The following is a 27,251-nucleotide window of genomic DNA, read 5'->3' as shown; positions in this document are numbered from 1 at the left end:
AGCATGCACCAGCTCTTCCAGTTCTGCTTGCTTTTTTTCCAAAAGCCAGCAGCAGCCCCTGAAGCTTGCATCCTCTATCCTGCTCTCCATCTCCGCTGAGTAAGCAGCAACAGCTTCATGGAGGTCCAAAGCACCTTTCTGAGCCAGCAGACTGAGCCATGGTGTGGTTAATGTTGGATTTCCTATGTCAGAATAATTACAAGTGAAGCCGTGATCAGATTGTGACTTTGATGGGTTGTAAAAGCATAAACTCTGACATTGCTGAGATAATACGGAATGAAGTCTTAAAACCTGCTGCATGGGCAGAATAATGGGAAGCTTAGTGGAACAGGAGGTAATCCCATAAATGGATCAGTTTGTTTACCCTCCATGTGCTACACCAGCCCAGTCCAAAGGGATTTCAGTGTCACCAGGGCCCCTGCTGGCTGTGGAAGTGCTGCAGGGGTGGGGTGGAAGGGAAGGCATCGAAAACCTGCAGGTTGCTGTCCCTGCACTTCTCACACTCACCTGAACCCTGAGTTTCTTCCCCTGCTGGCAACGCTTACAGCTATATGAAGCAGCACCCAGTGTGATGCACCGGAAAGGCAGTGCTCTTTGCTGTCAGATCTTGCAGGTGGTTAAATGCTGTAGCAAGCCAATTTACAGGTGTATAGGGCCCTGTGCAGACATGAAGTTGGTCTATTAGAAATGCTGATGCAGAATTTGAGTTGGGGGAGAAGCTATACAACAGGGTACCCCTTCCGTGCTGCGTGATCATAGAATCATAGAATTAGCTAGGTTGGAAAAGACCTACAAGATCACCTTGTCCAACCATCCACCTACCACCAATAACCCCACTAAACCATGTCTCCCAACGCTATATCTAAACGTTTCTTGAACATCTCCAGGGACGGTGACTCCACCACCTCCCTGGGCAGCCTGTTCCAGTGTCTGACCACTCTTCCAGAAAAGTAGTATTTCCTAATGGCCAGCCTAAATCTCCCCTGGCGCAACTTGAAGCCATTCCCCCTCGTCCTGTCACTAGTTACAAGAGAGAAGAGGCTGACCCCCAGCTCACTACAACCTCCCTTCAGGTAGTTATAGAGAGCGATGAGGTCTCCCCTGAGCCTCCTCTTCTCCAGACTGAACAATCCCAGCTCCCTCAGCCACTCCTCATAAGGCCTGTGCTCCAGACCCCTCACCAGCTTCGTCGCCCTCCTCTGAACACGCTCCAGGGCCTCAATGTCTTTTTTGCAGTGAGGGGCCCAAAACTGGGCACAGTACTCAAGGTGAGGCCTCACCAGGGCTGAATACAGAGGTGATGCATGCTTCCATGAGTGATCCATGCTACAGGGGAAGGCTGTTTTATTTTCCAGGAAATCCATTCTCATTGTATATTTTGGTAGATGGCAGAGTTTAATTGGAAATAGCACAGATTTTCTTGCTTCTGCGTTGTGGGTTTTCTACTTCATATATATCTGGGAAAAAATGCAGCAGGGAGTGGGGACACGAAATGCAGTGAGCGAATCGGTTCTGGCACTGTCGTGCTGCCTGCTTGCTCTTCCTGTCCTGGCATGGAGTGAGCTGCACCACAGTGTGCCCTGATGTCAAGGCCATGCTCAGAAGGCTTTGGGGTTCAGACCATTTGTTTTCAAAGGCAAAAGAGAGAAAAGTAACAACTGTGCAACTCTCCTCTGAAATGGCAATGATGTGTTTTGTTTTCCATTTTCAGCAACAGCTACAGGCATATGTGGCCTGGGTAAATTCCCAGCTGAAGAAGAAGCCAACGATAAAGCCAGTCCAAGACCTGAGACAGGATCTCAGAGATGGAGTCATTCTTGCCTCACTTATCGAGATTGTAGGTCAGTAATGCCATATGGCACTATTTTTCATCTTGCAGTTTTAGATCTCCTGTAAAATGGGCTGGCCTTGGCTCTGACATCTGTTGGGCAGTCTGGAGAGCACTAATGATGGCAACAGAGCCTGGGGGGAGGGTTACTTGGAAAGAAAACAATCATAAAGCAAATCATAAAGACAATTCTGTTAAGGGCCATATGTGTTAGCAGACAGCTGCAACACAGCCAAATTGCAAGACCTTTTGAACTATATATGTCGTCTCTCAGGTGTCTTGTGACAGACATGCAGAATCCTGTCTGGGACCCAGTAATTTCCACAAGGCTGTAATGGAGTTATGGAAGAATTTATCTTATAGAGGAATGGTGTTAGTGTGTGGCATCGTTGGAAGAGTCATCTGCTTGCTGAGATGGTGATATTTATAAGAAGTGAGAGCAGAATCAGCTCTGAGAGATAATTCTGTCTGTCTCTCTGCAAAACAGTCTAATATTTCCACTCATAAGGTCACAGTGATTCAGGAGTAATCATGGAATACAGAAGTACACTTAAAAATGCCCCTTTGCTGATAATATATTGTAAAGTCTGCCTCAAACCTAGTTATTCCTGGTACGAGGTATAAGCAGGACAAGAAATGCATGTCTTCTTGCAGTCCCTGACAAGACATAAAATCAGCCCTTACACCTATTAGCAGTGCTTGAGGTGACACTAAACACTGTCCCCTGTAATAAAATTTTTTGCTTCTTTAGCTGGTGAGAAGCTGAATGGCGTTCAGGTCAACCCTACCAGCCAGCAGGAGATGAGGGAAAATGTGGAGAAAGTCTTACAGTTCGTGGCATCAAAAAAGATTCGTATGCATCAGACATCAGCAAAAGGTATGAGCCCCTGGCAGTTTCCACAAATGATTCTATCTGTTGGAGGCCTAGTTCTATTTTTGTTTCATATGAAACAGATGATATGTTGATTTGTGGAGGAGGATTTTTTCCCCTGTAGTTTAGTAACAGAGGTATAAAGAGCTGACAGTCTCTGTAACTTTTTTTTCGCTGGTTCTGTTTTTCAGACACCAAAGCAAATAACCAGCCTTTATGCTTCCAGTGCCTGTGATATTATTTTAAGGCTGTCTCTGAAATTTGGAAGCCCTATCCCTTTCATATTATTAGACTTAGAGTATCACAGTCAAACTAAGTTATTTTTAAAAAATCCTAGTCTGAAATAACTGATCTTTGCGGTGAACTCAAGATCAATGTGTTTGAGCTAGCTTGTATGCTGGAGGAAATGCCTTGCATGAAATAATTAAAACTAATCAGTTAATATTTGCAAGGTGCTACAAACAGCTTAAGGTACCCTATTACTAAAGAAATACATTGCTGGTCTCTGGTCTTCAGTATTAAAGAAAAGTAAATTCTGTGCGCTAAATGAAGTGACTGCCATTACAGTGGTACTCTTCAGTAACTGCTATACTCTTTCCAGGGAGCTTTATATAAGAAATTATAATATATATATATATATATATATACCTGCTGGAATGTTGGAAATGCCACCGAGGAAGGAAGGCTCAAGTCTGTTCAAAGCATTTAAACATGTAATCAGTAGGTGGCAGTCAGTTTACTCTGTACAAAACAAGCAGAGCTAAGCATCAGTGCTATAACGCAGTTCTTTTTGCATATTCCTTATTTATTGGCGTGATCTCACTCATTTTAATTACATTCATGCTTGTTGGTCAGATGCAGCTCTGGTGGCACGTCATGTTAACGTTATTGTCCGTGGCTTTATTTGTATTTTGCAGATATTGTTGATGGTAACTTAAAATCTATCATGAGGCTGATCCTTGCCTTAGCTGCTCATTTCAAACCAGGCTCTGGAAGAGCCGTGAATCACAGCCCTGCTGGCATGATGGGGAAGAGCTCAGCAGCATCATTTGCCAGTCACAGGCCTCGCTCAGCCGCTGCAGTGGCCCAAGGGGCGGTGGCTGCTCTGGCAGATGTTCGCCAAGATGTATTGCAATCTGGCCGGGATGTTTTCCGGCACAGGCAAAGGTAATGAATTTTTCCTAGTTATGCGTGGTCAGATTGTGTTTGCAAGTGGACACATTCATTTTAAAATAGATGCCTCTTTATCCCAACAATTCCTGACATAAGACAACTCTTAGATTGTGTAAACAAGAGACAAACCACTGCTGTCTCACTGAAACCTGAATTGGTGGCGGCCTAACAAAAGGGACTGCTGATCTAGCCTGGATGCCTCATAATGAAAATTACAGGTATCCCAGGTCTTTTTTGGATTTTACGGCAAAACAGCTGCTGGATGTGTGTTCACCAAAAAAGAACATGTCTTTATGGCCCACATAGAGGAATCTCTGCCGTATCTTCCCCAGTTCAAGCCAACACAGTGCCATCTTGGTGCTTCCTTCTTGCAGAAGCTCCCATTTCAAATGAAACAAAACTAACATCTTAACTACAGGTGCTGTTTACAGGTCTGTGAGAAGTTGTTGCCAGAATTGTGGTTTTGGTCCTTTTGTACACATTAATTCTGCATTTGATGTTGCTGTTCTCCCCAGTGTTCCACTTACTGCTATGTAGGCAGATGCAGTGTTGTGTGTTGTTAATCAGGTGATGCATCCTACCATGTAAATCAAGGAGTTCTGGTGATAATGAGGGGAAATTATCCATGTACAGAAGGAATGTGTAATTCTGAAAGCACATTTAACACTTGGAAAAGGTGCAATGTGGATTGTAATAGTAATGACATTTTAATGGAAGCCAGATGGCTGTCTTTTGAGGGTTTCATTTACACAGCTGAAGGTCATTTGCCCATGTTATATTGACTTAAGGGAGTACCCATGGAGCAATTTGGAAATGAGGTTGAAATGCTTTTTGTTGTTGTTGTTTGGTTGGTTGTTGTTTTTTTTCTTTGTTTGTTTTTTTGTTGCTGTGTTTTTATTAAATGTTAAAGATTTTTCTTGCAAAGATATTGGGTCAGGAGTTCCTCTGAGAAAAGCAGACTTATTCTGTTTGCAAATTCTGCTCTTTTCCTTGCTTCGCAGAGCTTTTCTGGTTCTCTAGTCATAGAATTAATGATGAATGCAATGCCTTCTTTACATCAGTCTTTAATAGTCAGTTATCTGACCTGGATGTTGGTGGTGGGGAGCAGAATAAACCCCACCACAATTTGGGTGGAAACATTTAGAGACCTGCTATTCCACTTGGACTGTCACAAGTTCATAGGACCAGATGGGATCCACTCGAGGGTTCTGTGGGAGCTGGCAGATGTGGTTGCTAAGTTACTTTCCACCATCTATCAGCAGTCCTGGTCAACTGGTGAGGTCCCAGATGACTGGAGTCTGGCTAATGTGATGCCCATCTATAAGGGTCATAATGAGGATCTGGGGAACTACAGGTCTGTCCGGCTGATCTTGGCGCCAGGGAAGGTTATACAAGGATCATCTGCATCATCTTGAGTGCAATCACACTCACACAGCACATGCAGGACAACCAGAGGATCAGGCCCAGCCAGCATGGGTTCACGAAAGGCAGGTCCTGCCTGACCAAACTCATCTCCTTCTATGACCAGGTGACCCACCTGGTGGATGAGGGAAAGGCTGCTGATGTAGTCTACCAGACTTCAGCAAAGCCTTTGACACTGTCTCCCACAGTATTCTCCTGGAGAAGCTGCATCCTGTGGCCTGGACAGGTGCACTCCTGCTGGGTAAAGAACTGGCTGGATGGCTGGGCCCAGAGAGTGGTGGTGAATGGACTTACACCCAGCTGGTGACCGGTCACAGTGGTGTTCCCCAGGGGTCGGTATTGGGGCCCATTCTGTTTAGTACCTTTATTGATGACCTGGATTAGGGGATTGAATGCACTCTCAGAAAGTTTGCAGACGACACCAAGCTGGGGGAAGTGTTGATCTGCCTGAGGGTAGGCAGGCCCTACGGAGGGACCTGGACAGGCTGATCGCTGGGCTGAGGCCAATGGGATGATGTTCAACAAGACCAAGTGCCAGGTCCTGCACTTTGGCCACAACAACCCCAGGCAGTGGTGCAGGTTTGGGGCAGAGTGGCTGGAAGGCTGTGCGGAGGGAAAGGACCTGTGGGTGTTGGTGGTGGGTGAACAGTTGGACAAGATGATCTTCAACCCTAATGATTCTATGATTCTGTGAGTTGAAAAGTGGGACTTCTGTTTGCCTGTGTTTCCCTCTCACCAAGATGATGAAATGGAGCTCCCTGTGGGAAAGCTTTTTTAGTAGGAAGTTTTCTAGCTATTTCCTCCTTCTTGCCTTTAGCTTTCCTCCGTTCCTCTTTGGAGACCAGAAGAATTTCTGCCCCCTACTACATAAGGCTTCACTCATTCCGTGATTGTTAATTCCAGAAACAGCAGCATGGATGAGGAGATTGAAACCCCCTACTGGAGTGTTCGGGCACTGGTGCAACAGTATGAAGGGCAGCATAATATCCCCTTGGAGTCCCACTCCTCCAGGTAAGGAACTTTATTGCCAAGTTGTGTCCTGTCACATTCAATTGTCTGGCATTGCCTAAAATGCTCTTTGTCATTGTGATAGAAAAAGTGTGGAGGAAAGGAACTTAAACCAAACAAACATTGTGCCATGTGGAAATGAAAGCGAGGGGCATGTGGATTTGAACAGCAGTTAGAGAAACACACCACTGGGAGATCTACAGCTGTTTTCATTGCCATCATGTCCTCATCCAGCACCTTCAATTGTTTATAGATTTACAGTTATCTCTATTACCCTTCCATCCTCCAGGCTTTCACTTTCAATCTGAAGTGCAACACTTAATTATTTGACTGAAAAATCTCCTGCATACTACTATGATGCCTCAAAAATCAGAGTTCACTATGATTTCCATTGGAGTTGGCTTTGCTCTTTAAAGTAGGACTTGGATCTTGAGAAGTATGTGTTCTGTGCTATAAACAGCCTTCAGCTTCTCAGCTGTACAAGTTAGGCAGGGTCAAGCTGGTAAGTGGAAAGCTTTCTAAAAAATAGAATCTGTGGAAGCCAGGATTGGTTAAAATGGCAGCATGTAACACATTATCAGTATGAAGCGGTATAACTTGCAGCTGTGAACCTGAGCAGTGTGTGCCAGTCTCAACACATACACTGGTGCCTTAGAAGCTCTTCTCTCTCCTCTTTGCTTTGGGGAAGAACTCAAAACTCTTCCCCCAATTTACTTCAGCAGGAAGGGGAGAGGGAGAACGCATGCCTATGTGTCAAAGTGTTCAGCCCGGTTCCGTGACGAATGGGGCAGGGGACCCATAGACCCATGCCCCGGGAAAGGGAAAAAGGGTAGAGAGATGGGCCTGAGAACAAAACAGCGGTAACAATCTGAGGAGAAACAAACTAATTTACTAAATAAGATATCGGAATGCAAAATAACACACTGTAATATGATATAATTACAATTCAAGCTAATAAATCCAATACAATGAGAGAGAATATCCAAAATTAAAGTAGACCTTACTCTAATACCGACAGTGAGATGGCTGGGGAGCGAGATGCTGCTGGGACGAGAGACGGGCGGAAAGAAAGGCAGGTCTCGTGATCTGCAAGTTTTTATCTTTCCCTCTGACCAGAAAACAGTAACAGGGGAGCAAAGTCCCCTGGGGAATGTAGTAGTTCTTCTCTTCTGAGAACCAGGTACATACATTACATGATGTTAGGATGTGGAATACCAATAAACAAAAATCATAAAACCATGACACTATGTTTATTTGGATATAGGAGAGACAGTGGAGACAGCAGAAGAAAAACTGTATTATGGTGAGGGAGCTGATTTACTGTGGGTAGATTCATAGTAAAGGACAGCCTTTCTCTTTTTCCCCAGAGAACAAGAAACTAGCTTGCCCACTGACTGAACATACTAGGTTTCCCTCTGGGTGTGATGCTTTGCTCCATTTAAGCTCTTCTGGAACACACTAAGAGCTGTGTGGGCATGGCTGCAGCTCTTTGATTCACACTTTCCTGTCCCCAGGGTAACCCCCATCTCCATTTCATTGCCCCTCTGTCTTGCCAGAGCCACTCCTTGAGAGTGCCTCAGCTGCGCTCTTATTTACCCTTTTTGTGCAGGAGTGAGGATGTTCATTTTCTTAGGGCTGATTGCCACTGTCAGTTTCTCAGCAGGCAGGATTTCTCAGCTCCATAGTAGAAAGAGGCCTCTGAATACCTGAGCATTAGGATCACATTGTCCAACAGAGAAGAAGAAAGGAAAAAGAGAAAAAAAAAACAACACAACCATTTGTAGTTCTGCTCAAAATTTGTTGTGTGTCAATGCGAGGTCTGCTTTAAACATAGGCATACATACGTGAATGGGTGTGAAAACTCCGTGTGAGCCAGTGCCTCCGCATGATGTCAGTAGAGAGTGTACTTTGAAGCGGTTGTTCCAGGGGAGATAAAAAATTCTGGACCTTGGTTTTCATTGGGTTTCATTGCTAGTGTCACAGGACTTTGGTGTTGATTCTTGAACTGTGATCTCAGGAGGACAGTGACTGAAATATGCTACCTCTCCCCACTCATTGTTCATTTTAAGGTAGCCATAGTATTTTACAGGTACTCTTCTATCCTATCAGGCAGGTGTTGTTGGACAACAGCTGTTTGTGGCTGTATTTTGCTGTTCAGTGAAACTGTGTGTGCACATCCTACATCACTTTGCTTTTTCCCTGCAGTGGCAAGAATTCTCTTGCCGTATGGTAATGGTGATATTACTGCTGATAGGGCATAACATGGTGAGAGTCTTTATGTAGTCAGTGACTTCCAAAATTTTCTGTGGATTCAGAAAATATTCTGCCATGTAGGTGAAAATCTGAAATGAATTATCCTGCTTTTTCAGTGAGAATTCTTGCATTTTCTAGTCTGTTTCTGTTTGGAACTTCTAAAACTGTTTTGTTTTCAGGAGAAAAATTGCACATCTCTACATTGGAGCACAGTGCATCTTGTAGGCATTATGGATGTGAGCTGATGTGGGTGGATAGAGGCCTGGGGCCAAAATATCAAGGGCTGATGTGTTTGGCAAAGCTTTAGAGTGGTCTAATTCTGGAAATGCTATGTGGGGCTGGGGAAGAAGTAAGGAAAAAAGCACAGAAACACTCTTTGTATTGGCTAATTTCATCAATAGGAGCTGCTTATCTGGAGTTAACGTTCTTGAAACTACCCGAAGTTGTTCTCAGTCATCTCTCTGTGCTCATTTATCTGTGCATAAGGAGCTGAAGGGGGGCCTGAGCCTTTGCAGGCTGCCCAGTGTTTTTCTTATCCTAAAGTTCTGCTAATCCTGTGCTTTGGGATGCACAGAGAGCTACTGGCAGCTCAACAGGAAATGATCAGAGATTGGATCAAGCTGGGGCTAAAACAGTTTTAATTAAAACTGGGAATATGCTGCAATACGTAATTAAATTTTAATCACAGTATCTAGAGAATAGCAATATTCCCTAGCTATCATGTGGACTTCTGTTACCTCAGAGATGAGAGTCAGAAGTTGTACAGTGTTTATCAGCAAGGCCTAGGAGACAGGCTGGGAGCGATATGTAAGTGCTAGGTTCTCTGTGTTGTCAAAGAGTGAGACCATAGCTTTGAGGGCTGCTGACAGAGCAGACAGGATGATGCCATTGACTTTTTTTTGCATGCAAGACCCCAGCTGGGGAACAGATCCAAGGTGCCAGACAGGAAAACTTTACTGTAGCCTCCAATACTGCCAGTTACAGAATGTGTGTGTGAGCAAGGAGAAAGCAGATTAAGGCTCAATCTGATGCTGTTAACCAGAGGCACAGCACTTACAAAGACATAGGTTGGCTGCTGAATTGCAGGAGGAACTGCCAAGTGGGGAAGGATCTATTTCTGCCAAGCCTTATGAAATCAGGAATATATATATATTGCCCTGTTACAGGGCACCACTCATTGCCTGTTGCCTCTGAAATAAGGCTCAGCAGCAGTGATACTCTGTATTTTGTTTTGATGTGTTGATGCTCACAATGACTGTGTTTTCTGCGAGCAATGTGACCTCTGGCTCCTGGCAATGTCTTCTGCTGGCAGCAGGTTCTGTGGTGAAAATTGGATTCTCGTTTCTCTTCCCTTACAGAGAAATTTACGAGCTTAGCTTTGCAAACTAGCTGAGAAACAAGCCACATGTATTAGTGAGATGAGGTCTGTATCAGCAGCCACCCCCTCCAACTAATTGTGCTGCTGCTGAGCCTGTCCCAGGGCAGCACCTCCTCTCCGTATCAGCTAATTTTCTGCATTAACTCTTCAGGGAGTTCGCAGCCTGAATATCAGAATTCCCAGAGACAAAACCTCTAATAACCAAATGTAATAGAAGTGATTCATGGAAAATTTGCCAAAGCCAGGCTGATTCCCAGGCCACCGAGCCTCTCGCGCATCCCTCCTCCTCTTCCCTCCCCTTCCACCAGCCCTCCCTCCCCCTCCCTGAGGCAGGCATCTTCGGAGAAAGGCTCTGCCTCGCACAGCCGTGGAGGGAGAGGGAGCTGGAGCCAGCGAGGAAAAGGAGCCGTGCGCAGGGCTGGGAAGGGCTGCATGCCGTCTTCTGAGGCAACATCCGAGTCCGGAGGAGCAGGGAACCCACTGCCTGCGGGAGCACCTTCTCTTGGCTGTTCGCTGGCATCTGCAGCAGGTGCTGGGAGTCTGAAGAGGGCAGAATGGGATGAGAAACGCCACTGGCAATCCAGACCAGTCCTTGTGATGCAAACAACTGAGTGTGCAGCTGACCAAAATGCAGCAGCAAGAGACAAATAACCCGGGAGGAAAACCAGCAAAAGCAAAACCCAGGCTGCAGAATTTCCTGACTCTGCAATCAAATTCGTGCACAGGGGCTGCTGATCTGCCATCAGTCGGTTTCTTGCAAAGACCCTGAGGTTTTTTTTGCTGTGGATCTTTCAGCTAATGTGAAGCGGTCTGGCTTGCAAATATTTCTCCAGTAGTTTGACAGGAGCTGGCATCTTCTGCACTGAATTCTGAGCATGTGAAGGAACAAGGCATGTCTGTAGCCTGAATCCTGAGGCTTCCCAGGAAACGGATTCTGTGAGGCGAAAGGTTAAAGTGGGATCATGGGAGGGAAGCAGGTCAAATGGTGAGCGATTGTTGCCATTGTCGTTTGAAACAGCAGGGGTGGAGTGTTTATTAAAAATTGTGGGAGTTCAAGCTTATCCCTGGGGCTGTTTCCCTGAAGCCTTGGATGTGCAGACAGTGACATCTCTGAGATTCAGCTGAGCAAGGATATATGGGTTAAGAATCCAAGCGGTGGTAAAAGGAATAAAGTGGAACAGTTTGCATCGTAAAACTGAAATAGCTTTAATTTCCCAGCACATATTTCTGCATGCTTTAATCATGAATTATGGTATACTTTAAAGAGGAAATCATATCAATGGATATTTTGTGCTCTAATGGACCTGGCAACTGATAGAAAAAGTATAGAAATGTTTTCAGCATTAACTCATTGACGGCATAATGAATGGGTCCACCTGACCTTTGCCACTGCTTCATCAGGCATCTGCGTGCATTTCAGTGTCTCTTTCACTGTTTGACATGTTTTTAGAAATCGTTTCTGGTGCCATGTGAACCCTCTGGCCTCTTAAAATAAGGAAGCTGCCTAGAAGGGGGACTGCGGACATAGGAATGTCTAAGTGATTATCTGTAATAATGTATGGTGTGGAAACCTGGTAGTGACAGTTCAGCCTATCCCTACCCCACCTGGGAGCCTCTGTATTTCATTTGGGCTGTGGATCCAGTTCTGAGGGGTGTAGACTTGGGAAGAGGGGGAATGTTATTTCCAGGTTCTGCATCCCCTTGTTTTTTATATCCTGCATATTCTGTTCACTTTTTCTTCCAGTTCTCTGCTTGTACCTCAGTTTTGCCACCTTCTCATCCAACAGTTGCTAATACTGTTTTTCTTGGATGTCTCTCATCCTTTCATCTTTAGCACGGATAAGAACCAGCAGCGTGCTTCCTAGTGGCCATATCAGGATGATGGCACATTCAGAGTCTCTGTGGTGGTGGGGAAACCAAGATCTCTTGCTCGTAGGAAAACAAATGTCTCTGATACTGGGCATGTTAGATCAGCTGAGCTCCCTCTTTGTACTTGTGCTATTTGAAAGCTCCACCTATGATCCTTATTGTGTAATGCAAACCCAACTATACTTTCTGGGCTCCCAAACAATTATTTTATGTTGTGACCCATTCAGTGACAAGCATTAGCAGGTGAATGGTTGCAAATGTTCTATATAAAATGTGTATAATGAATAACTGCTGTAATGTACTTAGTCTTCCCAAAGGTAAACCCTTGAGCAAAGTCAGGCAGCCTGGAGCCCTTCAACAACCACACACACCCTGTTTGAGCAGGTCAGAACAGGCACTGTGACTTTTAGAGATCTCCATTAAAAGGTGGTTATTTTTTCACTTACTGAGTTGCCGCCTTCTCTTCCTTTAATGTGGTGAAAGTCCACTCTGTTTAGACCTTTAAAACTAGATTGTTTAAAGGTCTGTAGTGTAAATGAAAAATAAGCCAGCACTAGCTCTGGGAATGGATGAGACGGAGCTGCTAGCAAGTGGTTCCCATCTATATTGCAAGGCTTTTCTGAATCTGGGAGAGCTGTAGAATATGTAGCAGCAGTGCTGGGAAGATGCAGGAGGCAAGCTGCTGGAGCGCCTTATTTTTCTGAGCCTATTCTATTACTTTCACATTGTTTCCTTTTTGTTCTCTGCACTTTGTTTCTGTGTTGAGGAGAATGAAAAATTAACTCCTGCTTACACTTGCAAGGATTAGTTCCTGAGACTTTGGAGGTATGTTGAATGGGTCAGTGAGCTTCAGCCACCTTTTGATGTTGTCTGGGTGATGCTTTTAGGAAGAATTTCTGAGAAAAGGTTGAGTGTTTGGACCTCACAGTCAGCTAAGATGGCTCCAGTGAAGCTATTTGGGTACGTTCAAGAACTTTAGACCTGAGAACTTCTGAATGAGTGGTATCTGACATTTAAAAATATTTTGCCCTTGGAATTTCAAGTTTATTTTCTGATTGCAGTGATGCTTTTAAAGACGAGAAGTGAGACATGAAGAAAGCTAAGGTGGCTTTTTGTTTAGCTTGCAGTATGCAAGACTTGCTATAGATTGCTTCTGAGCAGACCTTTAGCAGAGTGTGGTCTTACCTCTGTGTGAGTTCATGCCTGCTTTAGTTTGTTGATGACTTCCCTGCCTGTTATGCAGAAAATTCTTTTAACAAGATTTCATGCATATTTGCTTTTAGTTTTGATGAGAGTGTTGTTGATAGTGCACTGAAATAACTGTTTCTTGTTTCCTCTGCAGTCTCACATCACCCAGTCCTGTCCATAGCACGAAAAGCGAATCCACTGTAACCCAGTCAGAGGAGAAAGCAGGATTTGTGATTATCCACACTGAGGAAACAGAAACTAAAACAGGTAGCTTGCTGATAATGCTTAACAGCTTGCACTTTCATTGGGATTTATTTGCATTTGTTTACTGAAAAGTTTGCCAGACACTGAAATGAATGTAGAGAATGGGATACTGGGCATCTTCACATAAAGCAAAATCTCCAAACTTTTAACAGTACAGTGGTGCCATTAATATGGCAGTGTTTGTGAGGGCTTGCTATCTGATGCTTGGAAAACAAAACGCTCTGGAGAAGGATTAAGAATAATTTATAACTTTCAACTGTAGGGTGAATGCTTTAATCACAGTATCATTAGGCTGTGTTGAGAGGAAAAATAAATTTAAAATTCCTAAAGACACAGTCCATGTGAACCTATAAAGCCTGTGATGCACAACTTGACTTTGTGGAGGAGTCTGTTTACAGCGCATCTGTACTTAGGTCGAGTGACTCTTTGAAAGGAGTTGAACTGTTTAAGTATTGTTGTGGTGTTTGCATTGAAGTTATTGTTGTATTGCCACAAATGCCCTGTGATATGACCAGTTTACACTTGAAATTTTCATACAGATTGAAGGAAATGTTTTCAAAGAAGTTCCTAAAGTGATTTTTTTTTTTCCTTTCCAGGAATGCAGCTTAATAATAGCACTTTCTGGTTAGCTTCTATTCCAAGAGCAAATGATAGAAGCTCTCCTAGGAAATGCTTTGCTGCCTCAGCCAGTATAGTCTGCTTCAGTGCTCTTCCAAAAGTATTTGATGACTACCTCAGCAGGTGGATTAGCTGGCAGGCCATGGCATGCTCTGCCTTAAATTTTTAGCTAATTTATGTGCACACTACCCGTTCAGTTGGGTATTGCAGCTGTGGGTCTGCAGATGCACAGCAGCTTGAGCTGGCCAGTTTCATCTTTGGTCAACTAAGTAGCAACTAAGTAGTCATCAAACCTCACCAGATACAGCAAAATTAATGAAGGGGGAGGATGCTGATCATCTTTGATGCAGGCATATTCAGGAAAGCTTCCTTTGCATGAAGAATGAGGCATGAATCCTTGAAATAGAAAAGATGTCTCACCTGTAGCAAATTCCTTGATACCAGCTAGAACACATGCCAGTTTCACAGTGATTGACATTGTGGACAGCAGGCAATTGCTGTATTGTGCAAGTCTTTTCTATCTCTCTGTGTGTCATGGCCACATTCAGTTGTTCTTTCTTCCAGAAGAGAAAGAATCTCACTTCCAGTCTGAATGGCAAGCAGGGAACCCGGGGTCATGTTCGGAGAATTCATGGGAGGAGCAGCTATTGGAACAACAGGATCATTTGGAAAAGGAAATGGAGGAAGCAAAGAAGATGATTTCAGGTTTGCAGGTAATAGATATTCTTCTCAGCCAGCTTTTCCATACATATTCATTTTCTTTCTGCTAGCTGTAGCTGGAAGGTAAATTATCTTGCATCTGAGTTTGGAACTTGAGAGCTGAGCAAGAGTCCTGGCCCAGGGAAGTCTCCTGGAGTGACTGTCAAGAAGTTAGTTGGTCAGTGGGGATGGTGGCTCTTCTCTGTCTCTCTGACCCCTGTATGTGCTGTCACCATGCAAAGCACATACGTTACTGTGCAAAATGGTAAAGATGCATCAGTGTTTTCCTATGGGCTGAGGCTCCCGTTCTTCACCAGGCCACTTAGCAGTCTGCAGGTTTTGTTAGCAGTCTGGAAGAATAGAGCAGTCTTTCTGTGATTTGTGATCGGAAGTAATGCAGAGAGGCAAGAAATGTTGGGAAATCAATCAAGATTCACAGGCTGATTAAGGGTCACATAGGTATGCATCAGTCTTTCAGTGAACTGGGCCGAACTATAATATTTACCATATTCCTCCTCAGCCAATGACCATTTATTTGGGGGACGTTTTTCTCACTGCCCTGTTCCAGTCCCTTTCTGACCAAATGACCCTCAGCTCAATGTGTTTGTGTGATTCTGCATGGGGAGTAGAGCCCCTGTTCCATATGGTAAAGACCCTGAACTCTCTCAGGAATATTCCTTTCTGTTTGTGCTGGGAACCATACTGGCTTTGAATTGTAAATATTTATGTGCCAGTAAACAAAGCAGAGATTGTCTGAGAAGCATAGGCAGCCGGGAGGGCGCTTTCCCTGTGGACAATGGGCAGGACACAAAAGACTCCAAAAGAAAATAGATGCTTGTGCACTGGTAAAATCCGGTAGCATTATGTGCCCACTGGGAGCAGGGAGCGACAGCACTGGAAGGACTGGCATGTCCTGTTCTTCCACCCCTGGCCCCATGTCTCAGGAGTGAGGGTGAACAGCTGGCATTGCTGCTTCCTTATCATCTGGTAGTAGGAAGAGGCAGCTGAAATTGCTAGCCAAGAAATTGGATTTGATTAATTGATTATTTCTTCCGCCCTCTTGTTCAATATTTTAGAGCCTCCAGTTCATTAGAGTTTGACTGAGATATCAGGGACCTGATGTACGTGTGCCCCATAAGGAGCTAAAACCATAACAGCTTTTTATGTTCCTTGGGATTCTTGCTTGAGTGTCCTGCTGGGCGGATTTTGGGATGCACTCAGGGAATGGTTTCCCAAAGAGCCTTTGCATTAGCTGAATGCATATTGCTGGCTGTTGGCTATTCAGCAGCAGTTGCAGCACTCTGGGAGAAGATTCTGTCAGCAGGCAGAACGTGGCCCATCAGCCTTGAAAGTCTTTTGGAGCTGAACTGGAGTATTGCTGCAAATCAGATATTTTGTTTGTAGCTATAGAGCTGAAATAGAAAAAAAAATAGAAAAATAACTTAAGAAAAAAAAGACATTACATTGTTGACTGGTGCAGCATCCTGGCACATACCCATATGTCTTTGAATCGTGGATGCTTGAGACAGAAAGATCAATGTAAAAAACACCAACTAGAGCAAACCTGTCCTGCAAGTCACACGTCCTACAGTGCAGGATTTTCCATTCTTCGGGCTGGATTCAGTTTACTGTAGAGATTTTGGCATCTTCCTGCAGACATGGCCTACTTGGAGCTGCTGAAGGAGTTAATGCAGTGCTTCTAGAGACTGTTGATATGACTGACTGTTAGCCAAGTCTGTAGCTAGCCTGTTTTTCCTTTAAAATCTCTGAAGAGTTTTTTTAATTCATCCTTCCAGGCTTTACTGCTCAATGGGTCTTTACCTGAGGATGAACAGGAAGGGTCCTTTGAACTTTGTGAACATGGAGCCTGCCCAGAAGAGCAGCTGGTGAGCACACTGTTGTACTTAGGTTTCTGTAACTGAGCAGCCCTAGGTAATGTTCTGCCACAGGCAGGTGTTTTACACAGTAATAATCATGTTTTTCTGTGTTCAGATCATAATCCGAAGTCGTCTGGACCAGAGTGTGGAAGAAAATAAAGACTTAAAGGTTAGAGAAATTTATTTTCTTTTTTCTCTCATGCCTTCAATAACAGGGGCTTAAGGAGCTGCTTATTTGCTTTGCCATGTGGGAAAGGTAGGATGTATTTTTTTCATACGCATGTATTCAAGGAGAGAGAACACTGACTTAGGTTGATTCTGAAAGGGTGACAAGATGCAATTTAATTAAATTCATTTGGATTTACAGAAGGAGCTGCTGAAATACAAACAAGAAGCTCGAAACCTACAGGGGATAAAGGTAAGGAAAGGGACACTTCATCAAATATAAACAATAAAGCACTGGAGTTTGCTGCAGCCCTGGAGTAGGAGTAGGGCAATCAGCAGCCATACACTTCTGTGGAATCCGAGAGCATGGAAGGAGCTGTATTAGGGGAGTTGGATGTGGGGGATCCTATGCTCTGTTTCTGGTTCTGGGTAGAGACTGGAGTTCAGACAGGCACTAGGAGTGAGGTCTCCTGGGTTCAGTTTCTGTCTGTAGGGTTGGGGTATGCACTGTAGGATTGGCCAAACAAGCTACTGATAAAAGGCAAAAGAGCATGGGGGGTATCTCTGTCCTCTTCTTTTTCACTATTTTGGCTTGTTTTGCTCAGTTTCTCCCCTTGGAGTTATGAACACTCATAATCTGCTCCTGAGCAGAAGTGTTTTTAGAGCTGCCTGACAGGCTCCTGTGAAGGAAGATGGCAGCACCTGTCCAGGATGGAGTTCTCAGCTTCTGGGTAATACTGAGTTAGAAATTACAAAATTAGTCCTGACTGTGACCTCTTCAGAGAGGATTTCACACTGAGAGTTCACACTGAGAGTTTGTTTCCTTGTGTCCTTCCCTGACATTGCCTCTTACTACCGTCTGGCTGCTGTGGGTGTGTGGCTGGAGACTAACTATAGGCTGCTGTAAATACCCTCCAAAGACACTGCTGTTTTCTTCCATAAGGGAGAATTGTCAGGACACTTCTGAAGCAGAAAGTTCAGGAAGAAGCAAAGAAATCACTCTGTCACAAATGTCTAAAATGTTAGCCGGGAAATTGCCACTGGGCAAGAGCAAGGCAAAATGGCTGTGAGAGTCTGTTGGGGCAGATGTCTGTATATCTTCTGCTCTCTCAGGCTCTTGACAGCATTTCAGCCCTAGTGTGTAAGGCCTCTGATCTAAATCACTTCCCATGGAAGGGTCTCTGCCTTTGTCTTGCACTTACCTATAGGTGTCTTTTCCTAGGATGCTCTACAGCAAAGGCTGGCTCAACAGGATGCTTCAGTTCTTCAACTAAAGCAGGAGCTGCTGAGAGCAAACATGGACAAGGAGGAGTTGCACAATCAGAATGTGAGTCACTGTGCTGCTGCTGCTGAGATTATTTTAGGAAGAAAGAGCTTGGTGGCCCTGGGAGTTCCAGCAGCCAAAGGATGGAGTTTGTGGTGCAGCATAGTTTTTGAGGTCATGGGATAGTGAAAGACCAGTCAAAGGTCTCTGCACAGTAAACACTGCAGAGTCTACTAGCCAGCTGTGAAGTTCCCGGTTCCTCACTCCCACTTCCTGTACTCAGAGGCCTTCAGCTGAAACAAGGAGGAGCTTCCCATGATGTTTTCAGTGCAGTTGCACTGTTCCTTCCTTACTCTGCTCCCTGCATTAGCAAGTTGCACGCTGACATGTGGAGCTGCAACATGGTGTCTGCCTGAAGAGGGAAGTGCCCTGTTCTAAAGGCTGCTGCACTGGAAAGCAGACTGGCTCCCTCAAACCCTGCAGATATTAGGTCTGAGGCCTCCCATTAGCACGAGGCACAAAGAGGTTGTTGCTAACTCTCCAGGAATACAGACCTCACACCTAGTTGTTGTTTCTACAGGTTGATCTTCAGAGGAAGGTTGAAGAGAGGAACATGCTACTGGCAGAATACAAAGTAATGGAAACTCTCTCTTCACTGGGGGTATTGCTGAGGATGGTATCTGGTGCTTCACCTATGAATGTGACTGCTCTCTCCCTGGCACTCAGTCGCCTCTGGGAGTGACATTGTGAGCAGTGAAAAAGTTGCAATAGCCATGCACGTTTATCATGAGATGGAGGGATCAGATAATTCTTGTGTTCTGCCCCGAAACAAATTTTCATAGTGGATCTTTCATTGTCGTGCTTCTAGCTTGCTGAATGCCTTAATGTGCAGAAGCCAGGTTAGAGTCTGTCACTTGATTGCCTACTGATCCCTCATCAATCTGTTTTCTCTGCATCAGTGGTCTGGCCTCAGTCGTGGGTCTTGGCTGGGCAAGGGGGCTCCAGGCAACAACAACCTGACTAACCTTTTCAAACAAGGCTTCGATACTCAGATCTAACATCTAGCTAAAAGGATAGAGATTGTGTTGGTCAAGCTGTAGAGGAGCCTTATCCTGGCAGACTACATACTCCCTGCCATAAAGATGGTTGTGAGCCTTACTCACCATGCTTTGATTCCTGTTACAGAAGGAACTGGGCCAGAAGGATCGGCATTTACAGCAGCATCAAACCAAACTGGATGAAATGGTTAGGCAACTTTCTGAGGCCAGTTACCAACAGGTGTGGATCCAGGTGGGCTGCACTGATGTCCTAGGAGCTGGTTCTTACCCTTGGTGGCTCATTTTGTGCTGGTTCTTCTGTTCCTTTTGCAGGTGGATTTGGAGCGGGAGCTGGAGCACAAAGAGGCCCTGCTAGCTCACTGTATGAAGAGAGAAGCTGAAGAGGTATGGGAAGCACTGGTCTACACATCAGACTGTTGGACTGATGTTTCCATCCAGCACCCTCTTGCTACCTGTCTTCAGAAATCATGTCCATCCCAGAGAGGCCAAGTTCAATATAGTTTAATTGACTGTGCCTTAAGCAAGGCAGGCTTACTCCACAAAGCATCCATCCTACCAAAGCTGTCAGCAGTGAGCTCTCTGGCATAGCTTCTAGCAGCAAAATCATAAGGGATGAAACAAGAGGAGAGCACAGGATAAGGTGGAAACCAGAGACTCCTGGATTCTAGCTTCAATGCTAATGCACACTAACAGCTAGGCCAGGATTTACCTTCTTATCTCCTCTTCCTGGTGACCCAGCTATTGAGAACTTGGAACTGTTTTGGTGACAGAACCCAATATCTGTCAGCACCTGCACAGTGATCTCTAGAGTTTACAGGAGTCCTCTGTGGCAGTGGGAGGCATTTCCTGTCTCTGCCTGTGTTTCTTCACCCACGTGAGAAACCATGTTTGTGCTCTGGCCCATAAGGACTGCCTGCCCACTTCTTAAGTGAATGTATTTACTTGCTAGAAAGTAAATAAAACTTGTTTTTCTTGCCCACTCATCACTTTGAAGTTGACAGACTGAGACCTGTAGGGAATTCCTAATGCTTATATTCCTAGTATCACACGCATCTTCCACTGAACAGGTGATGGCATATAGCAGTCACAATGCTCAGAGCAATGGCTTCCTCCAGACAGTAGGAAAAGGAGCTGCTCCCACAGCCCACCGAGGGGTAAGTGCATGAAGGGATGTTTTCCCAGCCAGACTGAGGTGAGGGCTCCATGTATCCTGGAATCTGTTAAGGGTTATTTCTCCTATTTAAGGCCTGTGGCTTTAGATGGGAGGAAAGCAGCCTGGAGATAATCTGATTAATTTGTGGTCTCTTGTGAAGACAAATGACTTGCAGCTCGTTCGTGATGCACTTCGTAGCCTGAGGAACAGTTTCAGTGGCCACGATCCACAGCACCACACTATTGACAGCCTGGAGCAGGGCATCTCTAGTCTGATGGAACGGCTACACTGCATGGAGACACAGAAGAAGCAAGAGAGAAGGGTAAAGGTTTCCTAGCGCTTGGCTCTTAACATCTGCCCTTCACACACAACCCTGAGCTAAACTACCACTTCCCAACTGGGAAGTAATACTTCATTCTCACTCTTTTGGTTTCACATCCTAGATCCAGGGGAAGTCACCGGCAAGCAGAGCAACAAATGAGTGTAGAGACTCCTGGCCTCCAAACTCCAGTAAGTGTCGTTCAGTTCCTGTTCTTTCACTTCTGAATTCATTCTTCAGATTTCTTGGACAAAGTCTAGGATGCAGCATCCCCTTGGGAATCTGCCATCTGTTCTGCCCTTTACCAGAGCTCACTTTGGTCACTTAGTGTTCAGGCAAAGGAAGGAGGTCAGAGACAATCTATGGCAGCTTGTTTGTAAAGCACCATTACGCTGGGAATGTCTGATCCATTTGGGTAATACTGCAGTAGAAATAATTACCCATGGGATGAGTTGGTAATGTAATATTTCAGCTTTCCTGCTGGCTTGCACCGTCTAGTGGACGCATGACTGTACAGATGCCTCTCCTCATGCTTCCCCCGTAGTGTCTGGCTCCTTTCATGTATGCGGAACAGCACAGCAGTTTCTGACACCATGTTTTGTGGCTCCAGCTGCAGCAGTTCCACATTTGTTTTTTATTGTAAAGGCTGTTTGTTTCAAGCATTAGTTATAAATGCTGCCTGAGAAGTCTGTGAGGGAGGCTGTAGAGGATTGCAGGTACTGGGGAAAGGCAGAGGCCACCTTTCAGCTGCATTGCAGCATCCAGCAGCAGGGTAGCCTGCATGTACAGGATGTGGAGGAAAGCAGGACAGGAACAGAAGTCTGAAGGGGTGGCTGGATTCTTCCTCCTCTCCTATAAACTGCAGATTTTCGGGTCTCTACATGTGTACCGTACCTCTCCCTTTCTCATTAAGCCTTAGCAGGCTTCATCACCTGTGCTGCAGCCAGAAAATTGAGTTTTGCAGCCATAAACCTAGAATCCTTGAAGTATAAATAGCTCTAAGAGGTGGCTCCAAAAATCTGTTAGAAAACCTATGCCTTGATGCCTGTACTGTTTCTTGCATGCTAGGAAAGTTAAAATTCGTAGAATCATCATAGAATCATAGAATGGCTTGGGTTGAAAAGGACCTCAGAGACCATCTAGTTTCAACCCCCCTGCTGAGTTGGATGTGGTTGCCAACCACTAGTCCAGGCTGATCCACATCCAGCCTGGACTTGAACACCTCCAGGGACAGGGCATCCACAACCTCCTTGGGCAACCTGTTCCAGTGCATCACCACACGCTGAGTGAAAAACTTCCTCCTAATATATAGCCTAAATCTCCCCTGTCTCAGTTTAAAACCATTCCTCCTTGTCCTATCTCTATCCACCCTCGTAAACAATCGTTCCCCTCCTGTTTATACACTCCCTTCAAGTACTGGAAGGCCACAGTGAGGTCTCCCCGGAGCCTTCTCTTCTCTAAGCTAAACAAGCCCAGTTCCCTCAACCTTTCTTCATAAAATTGTATTGTTGCTCAGTGTGAAGCTTCAGCTTTCAGCACAGCACATTGAAAGGGTAGGGGAAACTAGGCAGTATCCAGAGGGGAGAGAAACACAAATGAACAAAGAAAAATCTGTGCACAAACACTCATCCTGACCAAGCTGAATGGGCAGATGGGGAGGAGACAGATAACCTTTTGCCTTAATGATGGTAATCAGTCAGACCATCCTGCTCTACCTATCTGCGAGGAAAGGCAAGTGATACTGTAGTTTGCGTAGACAGTAGGATGGATTACTCGTTAGTCACCTTCTCTTCCACAAAGCCAGAAAGGTTTTCCTGTCACTGCCTGTGGCATAGGTGGTAAGCAGCAAGCTGCTCAATAGGTAGGATAGGAATCCTAGAGGGCAGTAGTAGGAAAATCTTATAAGCTAACACTAACATTTGTTGTTACCTTAAAATGCAAAGTTTTTCATTAAGCAGAGGAATACGTGGTCCTTCCCAGGGGTAGCCACCCTTGTGAGAATCTCATCCCACCTGCAAGTTCTTTGCTCCTGGTGGCAAGTTTGATGCTGAGAGCGCCTCTTGTCTCCTGTTGTGGTGACAGACAGGTTGTTCTCCAATTATTGTGCTGTGTGCTCTTTGCAGAACTGCCTCATTCTCACAGCACACCTGTGATGAGCACCAGTGCCTGCACAAAAGTGTTGTACTTCACTGACCGCTCCCTCACACCTTTCATGGTCAGCATACCAAAGAGGTGAGATTTAGCTTTGCCTTGCTTCCATTGATTTGGGAGGTGCTTGTTTCCTTGAAAGTATTAGTCTGATCTCTTCTGTGTATGGTCAATGTTAGCACAGGTTCCCTATACATTAACTTAGGCACTAAATTTTATACCACTGAGGAAAATTGCCTAAAGCAGTCCCCTAGCTGATACATTTGTTTTAGAACCCTAGGAAATTTATTTATTTTTATTAACTTCAAAGAGAAAGCATCCAAACAGTTCTATTGTGGCATGTAGTGCAGGACACCTGTGCCAAAAAAACCACATCAGTCAGTGAAAAAAGGGAAAGGAAGAAAGGCTGTTTCTAGGTGGTTCCTAGAAAATTAAGAGGAAATTCTTCCTCCGAAGAGGACCTTGGGATTGACAGGTGTGTTCCTGGAGGGACGCACTCTTCACATCCCTGTGGCTGGTGTGCTGAATGTCTAGCCTGACTTGTGCTGTGGCCCTGCATGCCATACAATAACATTTGAGATAAAGCCTGTCCAGTGTACTACGGAATAGCATCGGACTCTTTTTGCAGGTTAGGGGAAGTGACTCTGAAGGATTTTAAGGTAGCTATCGATCGTGAAGGAACCCACCGATACCACTTCAAAGCCCTGGATCCAGAGTTTGGGACAGTCAAAGAGGAGGTAGGTGAGGAATTTAACTATCGGCCAACACTGGGTTCAGTGTTATGACACAACCCTGGAGACCTTGGTCACATCACTTCTAAAGTAATGAAGTCTTTGAGTAGGTCTCCAAACAGACTGCCAGTTTTCAAGGTTGTAGGTTAAGCTCCTCTTCTAAGGAGCTAAAAATGGGATGTTTTCATCCCTAGCCAGAGCAATGATACAGATGTGATTGCACTTTCCTGGGGTTTCCAGAGCCCTATTGGCAAAGGCTATTGGCAAGGTCAGTCTGACAGCATTGCTCAAGAGATACTGGGCAAAAACCCAGGACACACTTCTGACTCGTATAGTGGCTTTATGAAATCTGTTGCAACATTTATTTTAAAAATATCCTATATCATTTTAAAGGTTTTTCAGAGGTGACTGTGTTTATGTGGCATTTTTTTCCTTTGTATACTGCATTATAGCCCTGTTTGAGCTCATGCTGGTGTTGGTATGGATTGGATTCATTAAAGGTTATTGAAGATAGTTCCTGTTTCACAGATTGATGAAGACAAGTGCAAAGGGTTACCTTCCCTTGGGAACAGTCAGCTGACTAGATAGCCATTCTGCAGAAACAGATGTGAATTGTATTCTGATGGATTAGAGAAGGCATATTTCCTCTGTTTATTTTACTTTTTCTGACAAAAAAAAAAAATCACAACTGTTAACGTTGAAGGAGGAGACATCTAGTTTTCAACTTAAAATCTGAAAACATTGAGATGTATGTCAGTGTTGGGTGAGGTATATGTTATATGAGCTATGCAGTAAAATTGTAACTAGGTTCTCTGACTTGATGCCTGACTCTTATGCTATTCACATGTGGGAGAGCAGTGTCCAGACTTCAGATGTGACTGGACTCTTTTTTCGTAGGTATTCCATGATGATGACATCATTCCTGGTTGGGAGGGGAAAATTGTGGCCTGGGTGGAAGAAGACCATGGGGAGAATTAATCAAGCTTTTAGGTCTTGTCACTATGGAAACCTGTAACTGGCTGCTGAGCTCGGAGAATGACCAAAAAGCATGTGTGCTGGAAGGAGTCCAATTCAAGCTGCCAAAAGAAAGGGCTTCTCTGTAAACAATGGGTAATGCACGTTGTGTGCGTGGATGCCTGGCATGGACACCTGACTTTCTGTGGCCAAATACAGACAGCGTTGTGGGACTGAAACGATTATCTGTGGGAAAGAAACACCTTGCTTTTTCCTGTCAACTAAACTCTGAAGGCCTTAATGATGCATTTTTCCTTTCCCCTGCTTCTCCATTCCTGCTGTATGTGCTGCAGTCTGTGAGCTGGGCATTTCAATTCTGGTTTGTTGTACACAGTCTTGCATATATCTACACTGATGGCAAAAATGCAAAGCTTTGCCTTTGTGAGTCAGAAGAAACAGCTAGATTATGTGAGAAGGTTTGACTGGCTTTGGTCTTGGACTTGCCTGTGTTGTAGGAGCAGAGTGAACTTTGTGGACAGTCCAGACTGAGCAGACCTGCAGAAGGAAGACAGTCTTCTGGAGGTTTTATGCATTATCTGAAGCAATGATCATCAGCTTAGCAAAGCTCCCTTTCTCCCATATTCAGGCTTCTGTTTCCTAGCCCTGGTTCTCCTACTTGTCCTCCAAAGCTGTACTTTTGAAGTCCTCTGGGTTTGCTCTGTTGCCATGGGGAATGTTGGAATCTTGATGCTTGCTTTTCTGCTGAAAGCTTTTGTTTGAGGAGGCAGGAGCTGGAATCAGCTGCTTCCCCAAGGTACTTTTAGCCCCCCCTCCTTGTTAAGCCCCTGTCTGCACTCCCACTGTCTCCTCTCTGAGCACAGCAACTGATTGTCACCTCCTGTGCACAGGCATCACTGTGCTACTGTGCTGATTGCCAGAGCCACCAAACATAAATACACTCCTAGGATAAATCCTATCAGAAACACCATTTCCTTGCTGTGCCTACTGCTGGGGTTTCTGGAGGAGCAGAAACTGAATGGCTGGTTGGGAGGGTATGAGCCCCGAGATCCCTGAGGCTTTTGTGGGATTTGTTTGTTTTGGTTTTTGTTTGTTCTGTTTTTCCCCTCCTTTGCCTCCCTCTGTCCTCCTGCTGCCTGTCAGCTGTACTAGCACAGCACTGGCTCTGGTCTGCACCAGACACTGTTGACTTAAAAGGTCAAATGGCAAGTCAAGGCTCTGCTTGTTCTTGGTACGTGTGGCCCTTTCACGGACTGCCTGCGTGTCTGTACCGTGCATGAGGCTGGGAGGGGGTGAACGTGGTTTTACTGTTTTATATTAACGTGTCTTTTTGTAAATATGTTACTGTTTGGAATTATTTTGTACCAGTTTACATTGTCTGAGGACTGTGGATATTTTTATACAAGTGCAAGTGCTTTCTGTATATTTCTGCACGCATTATATGGTGTTTTACTCTCTAGTGGATGCTGAGATGTTTTCTATGGTCTCCTGTTCACACAACACTGGGCTTGACTTTATTTTACTATGGAAATCCAACTCGTTCCTACTGGATTTTATGTTTTGCCAGCTTGTACAGGCAGTAAGAATGCTATTTCTTCCGTCACTGCTTCACTGTCCAGGAAAGAGTTCAAAGCTTTTACAAGGCCCTGTGCCAGGCTGGCACAAGACAGCATGCCTGCTGCTCTTTACGATTTGTTATGGTGACTTTTTCTTTACAGACAGAGGTCAGTATCAGTAGAAAAGCTCATCAGTGGACAGATTTATCAATGGCTGCAGGGCAGGGGAACACATCTCTCTTGCAAAAGAGAGATTTTCTTCCTCCCTGGAAATAGTTCTCTGTTGCATGATCTTAGAGGGTTGTTAAAGACAGCATGGGGTTGTTATATTGAAATCGATTGTTATATTTCAATTGCAGTTTTTTTCTCAAGTGTTTCTTCAAGTTTTGCTCATTGATTCTATTTCAGCAAGAGCCACACACCCAGGATGGGATTTTACGGAGACAATTTTCGAGGTCTGTAGTTGCCAGTTCCAGTGGCCAGTGCTGTTTGATTGTGGAGTTTTGAGGGCACAGGAAGCTATTATCAGAGCTTCTAATGGATACCTTGCCCAATAGGTATCCAGTGTTCCCATGGAAAAAGACAGATGTTAGCTGATACAGGAGACAGTCGGGAGCCTCAGTCTTGTTCTTAGAGCAGTTCAGGTAACTCCTAGTGGGCACATGTAGCATGCTTACTGCCACTCAAATTTGGCTACATGCTTTCCAGAGCAGCAATGGGCTATGTATTTGAGAAGGAGCAAGACTGAAGACTGTACCTTGAATCAGTGCCAACATGACACGTAAGCTAGGACAAAACAGACATTACTTGAGACACAATTGATGGCAATGCTCTGTTCTTGAGTTCCTGGATGTGGCTTCCTCTTTCTAGCAAAGGTAGGGCTGCTAGCACTGCTGCCACTGAAGCACAAGGCCCCGCTTTGTCACGTTCACCCCCTGGGAGTGCTGCTCTCACAGGCTGCTTGTGCTTAGCTTTGTTTCTGCCATGGCACTGCAGCCTTCCCCAGACGTTTTACTTCTGCATGATTTACAGTTTGGAAGTGGTAATAGAGGGGGAGAGGAGAGGCAGCAGGTGCAAGGGCCTTGGAGTGGCTGCTCCTTGCCGGTAACAGCAGAAGCTGTTGCTTTTTCACGAACTCGAGCTGCCGCCGCACTAACCTCAGCGGACTTATTCCGGGAACATGCTCTTCATACCGCACCCAGGACTTCCATTCTGCCGCTTGGAATCCGTATTTATTTCTGCCTGTCTGCCAAGTTACCTACCTACTCCTATGCTTTTAAGTTGACGCTGTAATACATGTTGTATAAAATTATATTTTCGTAGAAACTCTGTACCTGGCGTTCATCATTTACTACTCGAGCTCGCACCAGCGCTCCAGACGCTTGCGCACATCGCGCCCCCTCCTCCCCCCCCCCCCAGCCGCGCTTTACGGCAGCG

General features: G+C 45.0%; 1 protein-coding gene across 7 annotated transcripts in view; it reads left to right on the top strand.

Moving 5' to 3' along the window:
- DIXDC1 (DIX domain containing 1) overlaps window positions 1–27,147 on the top strand; it is a 36,482-nt gene extending 9,335 nt beyond the window's left edge. For 5 of the 7 annotated variants that reach the window (XM_021375810.1, XM_021375811.1, XM_021375809.1 and 2 more), the window contains exons 3-21: window positions 1,712–1,841; window positions 2,580–2,705; window positions 3,617–3,866; window positions 6,198–6,305; window positions 13,145–13,257; window positions 14,437–14,585; window positions 16,368–16,457; window positions 16,564–16,617; window positions 16,816–16,866; window positions 17,836–17,940; window positions 18,458–18,511; window positions 19,063–19,167; window positions 19,248–19,319; window positions 20,003–20,089; window positions 20,249–20,410; window positions 20,532–20,598; window positions 22,531–22,639; window positions 23,184–23,292; window positions 24,184–27,147. In XM_021375810.1, coding sequence (XP_021231485.1) covers window positions 1,712–1,841; window positions 2,580–2,705; window positions 3,617–3,866; window positions 6,198–6,305; window positions 13,145–13,257; window positions 14,437–14,585; window positions 16,368–16,457; window positions 16,564–16,617; window positions 16,816–16,866; window positions 17,836–17,940; window positions 18,458–18,511; window positions 19,063–19,167; window positions 19,248–19,319; window positions 20,003–20,089; window positions 20,249–20,410; window positions 20,532–20,598; window positions 22,531–22,639; window positions 23,184–23,292; window positions 24,184–24,264 — 2,022 coding nt within the window. In that variant the 3' untranslated portion in view covers window positions 24,265–27,147. The remainder of the gene's footprint in view (window positions 1–1,711; window positions 1,842–2,579; window positions 2,706–3,616; window positions 3,867–6,197; window positions 6,306–13,144; window positions 13,258–14,436; window positions 14,586–16,367; window positions 16,458–16,563; window positions 16,618–16,815; window positions 16,867–17,835; window positions 17,941–18,457; window positions 18,512–19,062; window positions 19,168–19,247; window positions 19,320–20,002; window positions 20,090–20,248; window positions 20,411–20,531; window positions 20,599–22,530; window positions 22,640–23,183; window positions 23,293–24,183) is intronic. The other 2 variants (XM_021375812.1, XM_021375813.1) reach the window with 2 other exon arrangements.

Source organism: Numida meleagris, chromosome 23 (assembly GCF_002078875.1).
Source record: "Numida meleagris isolate 19003 breed g44 Domestic line chromosome 23, NumMel1.0, whole genome shotgun sequence".
NCBI classification, from domain to species: Eukaryota; Metazoa; Chordata; class Aves; order Galliformes; family Numididae; genus Numida; species Numida meleagris.
The sequence above is the reverse complement of the archived record's forward strand: the minus strand, read 5'-3'. Positions and strand labels throughout refer to the sequence as shown.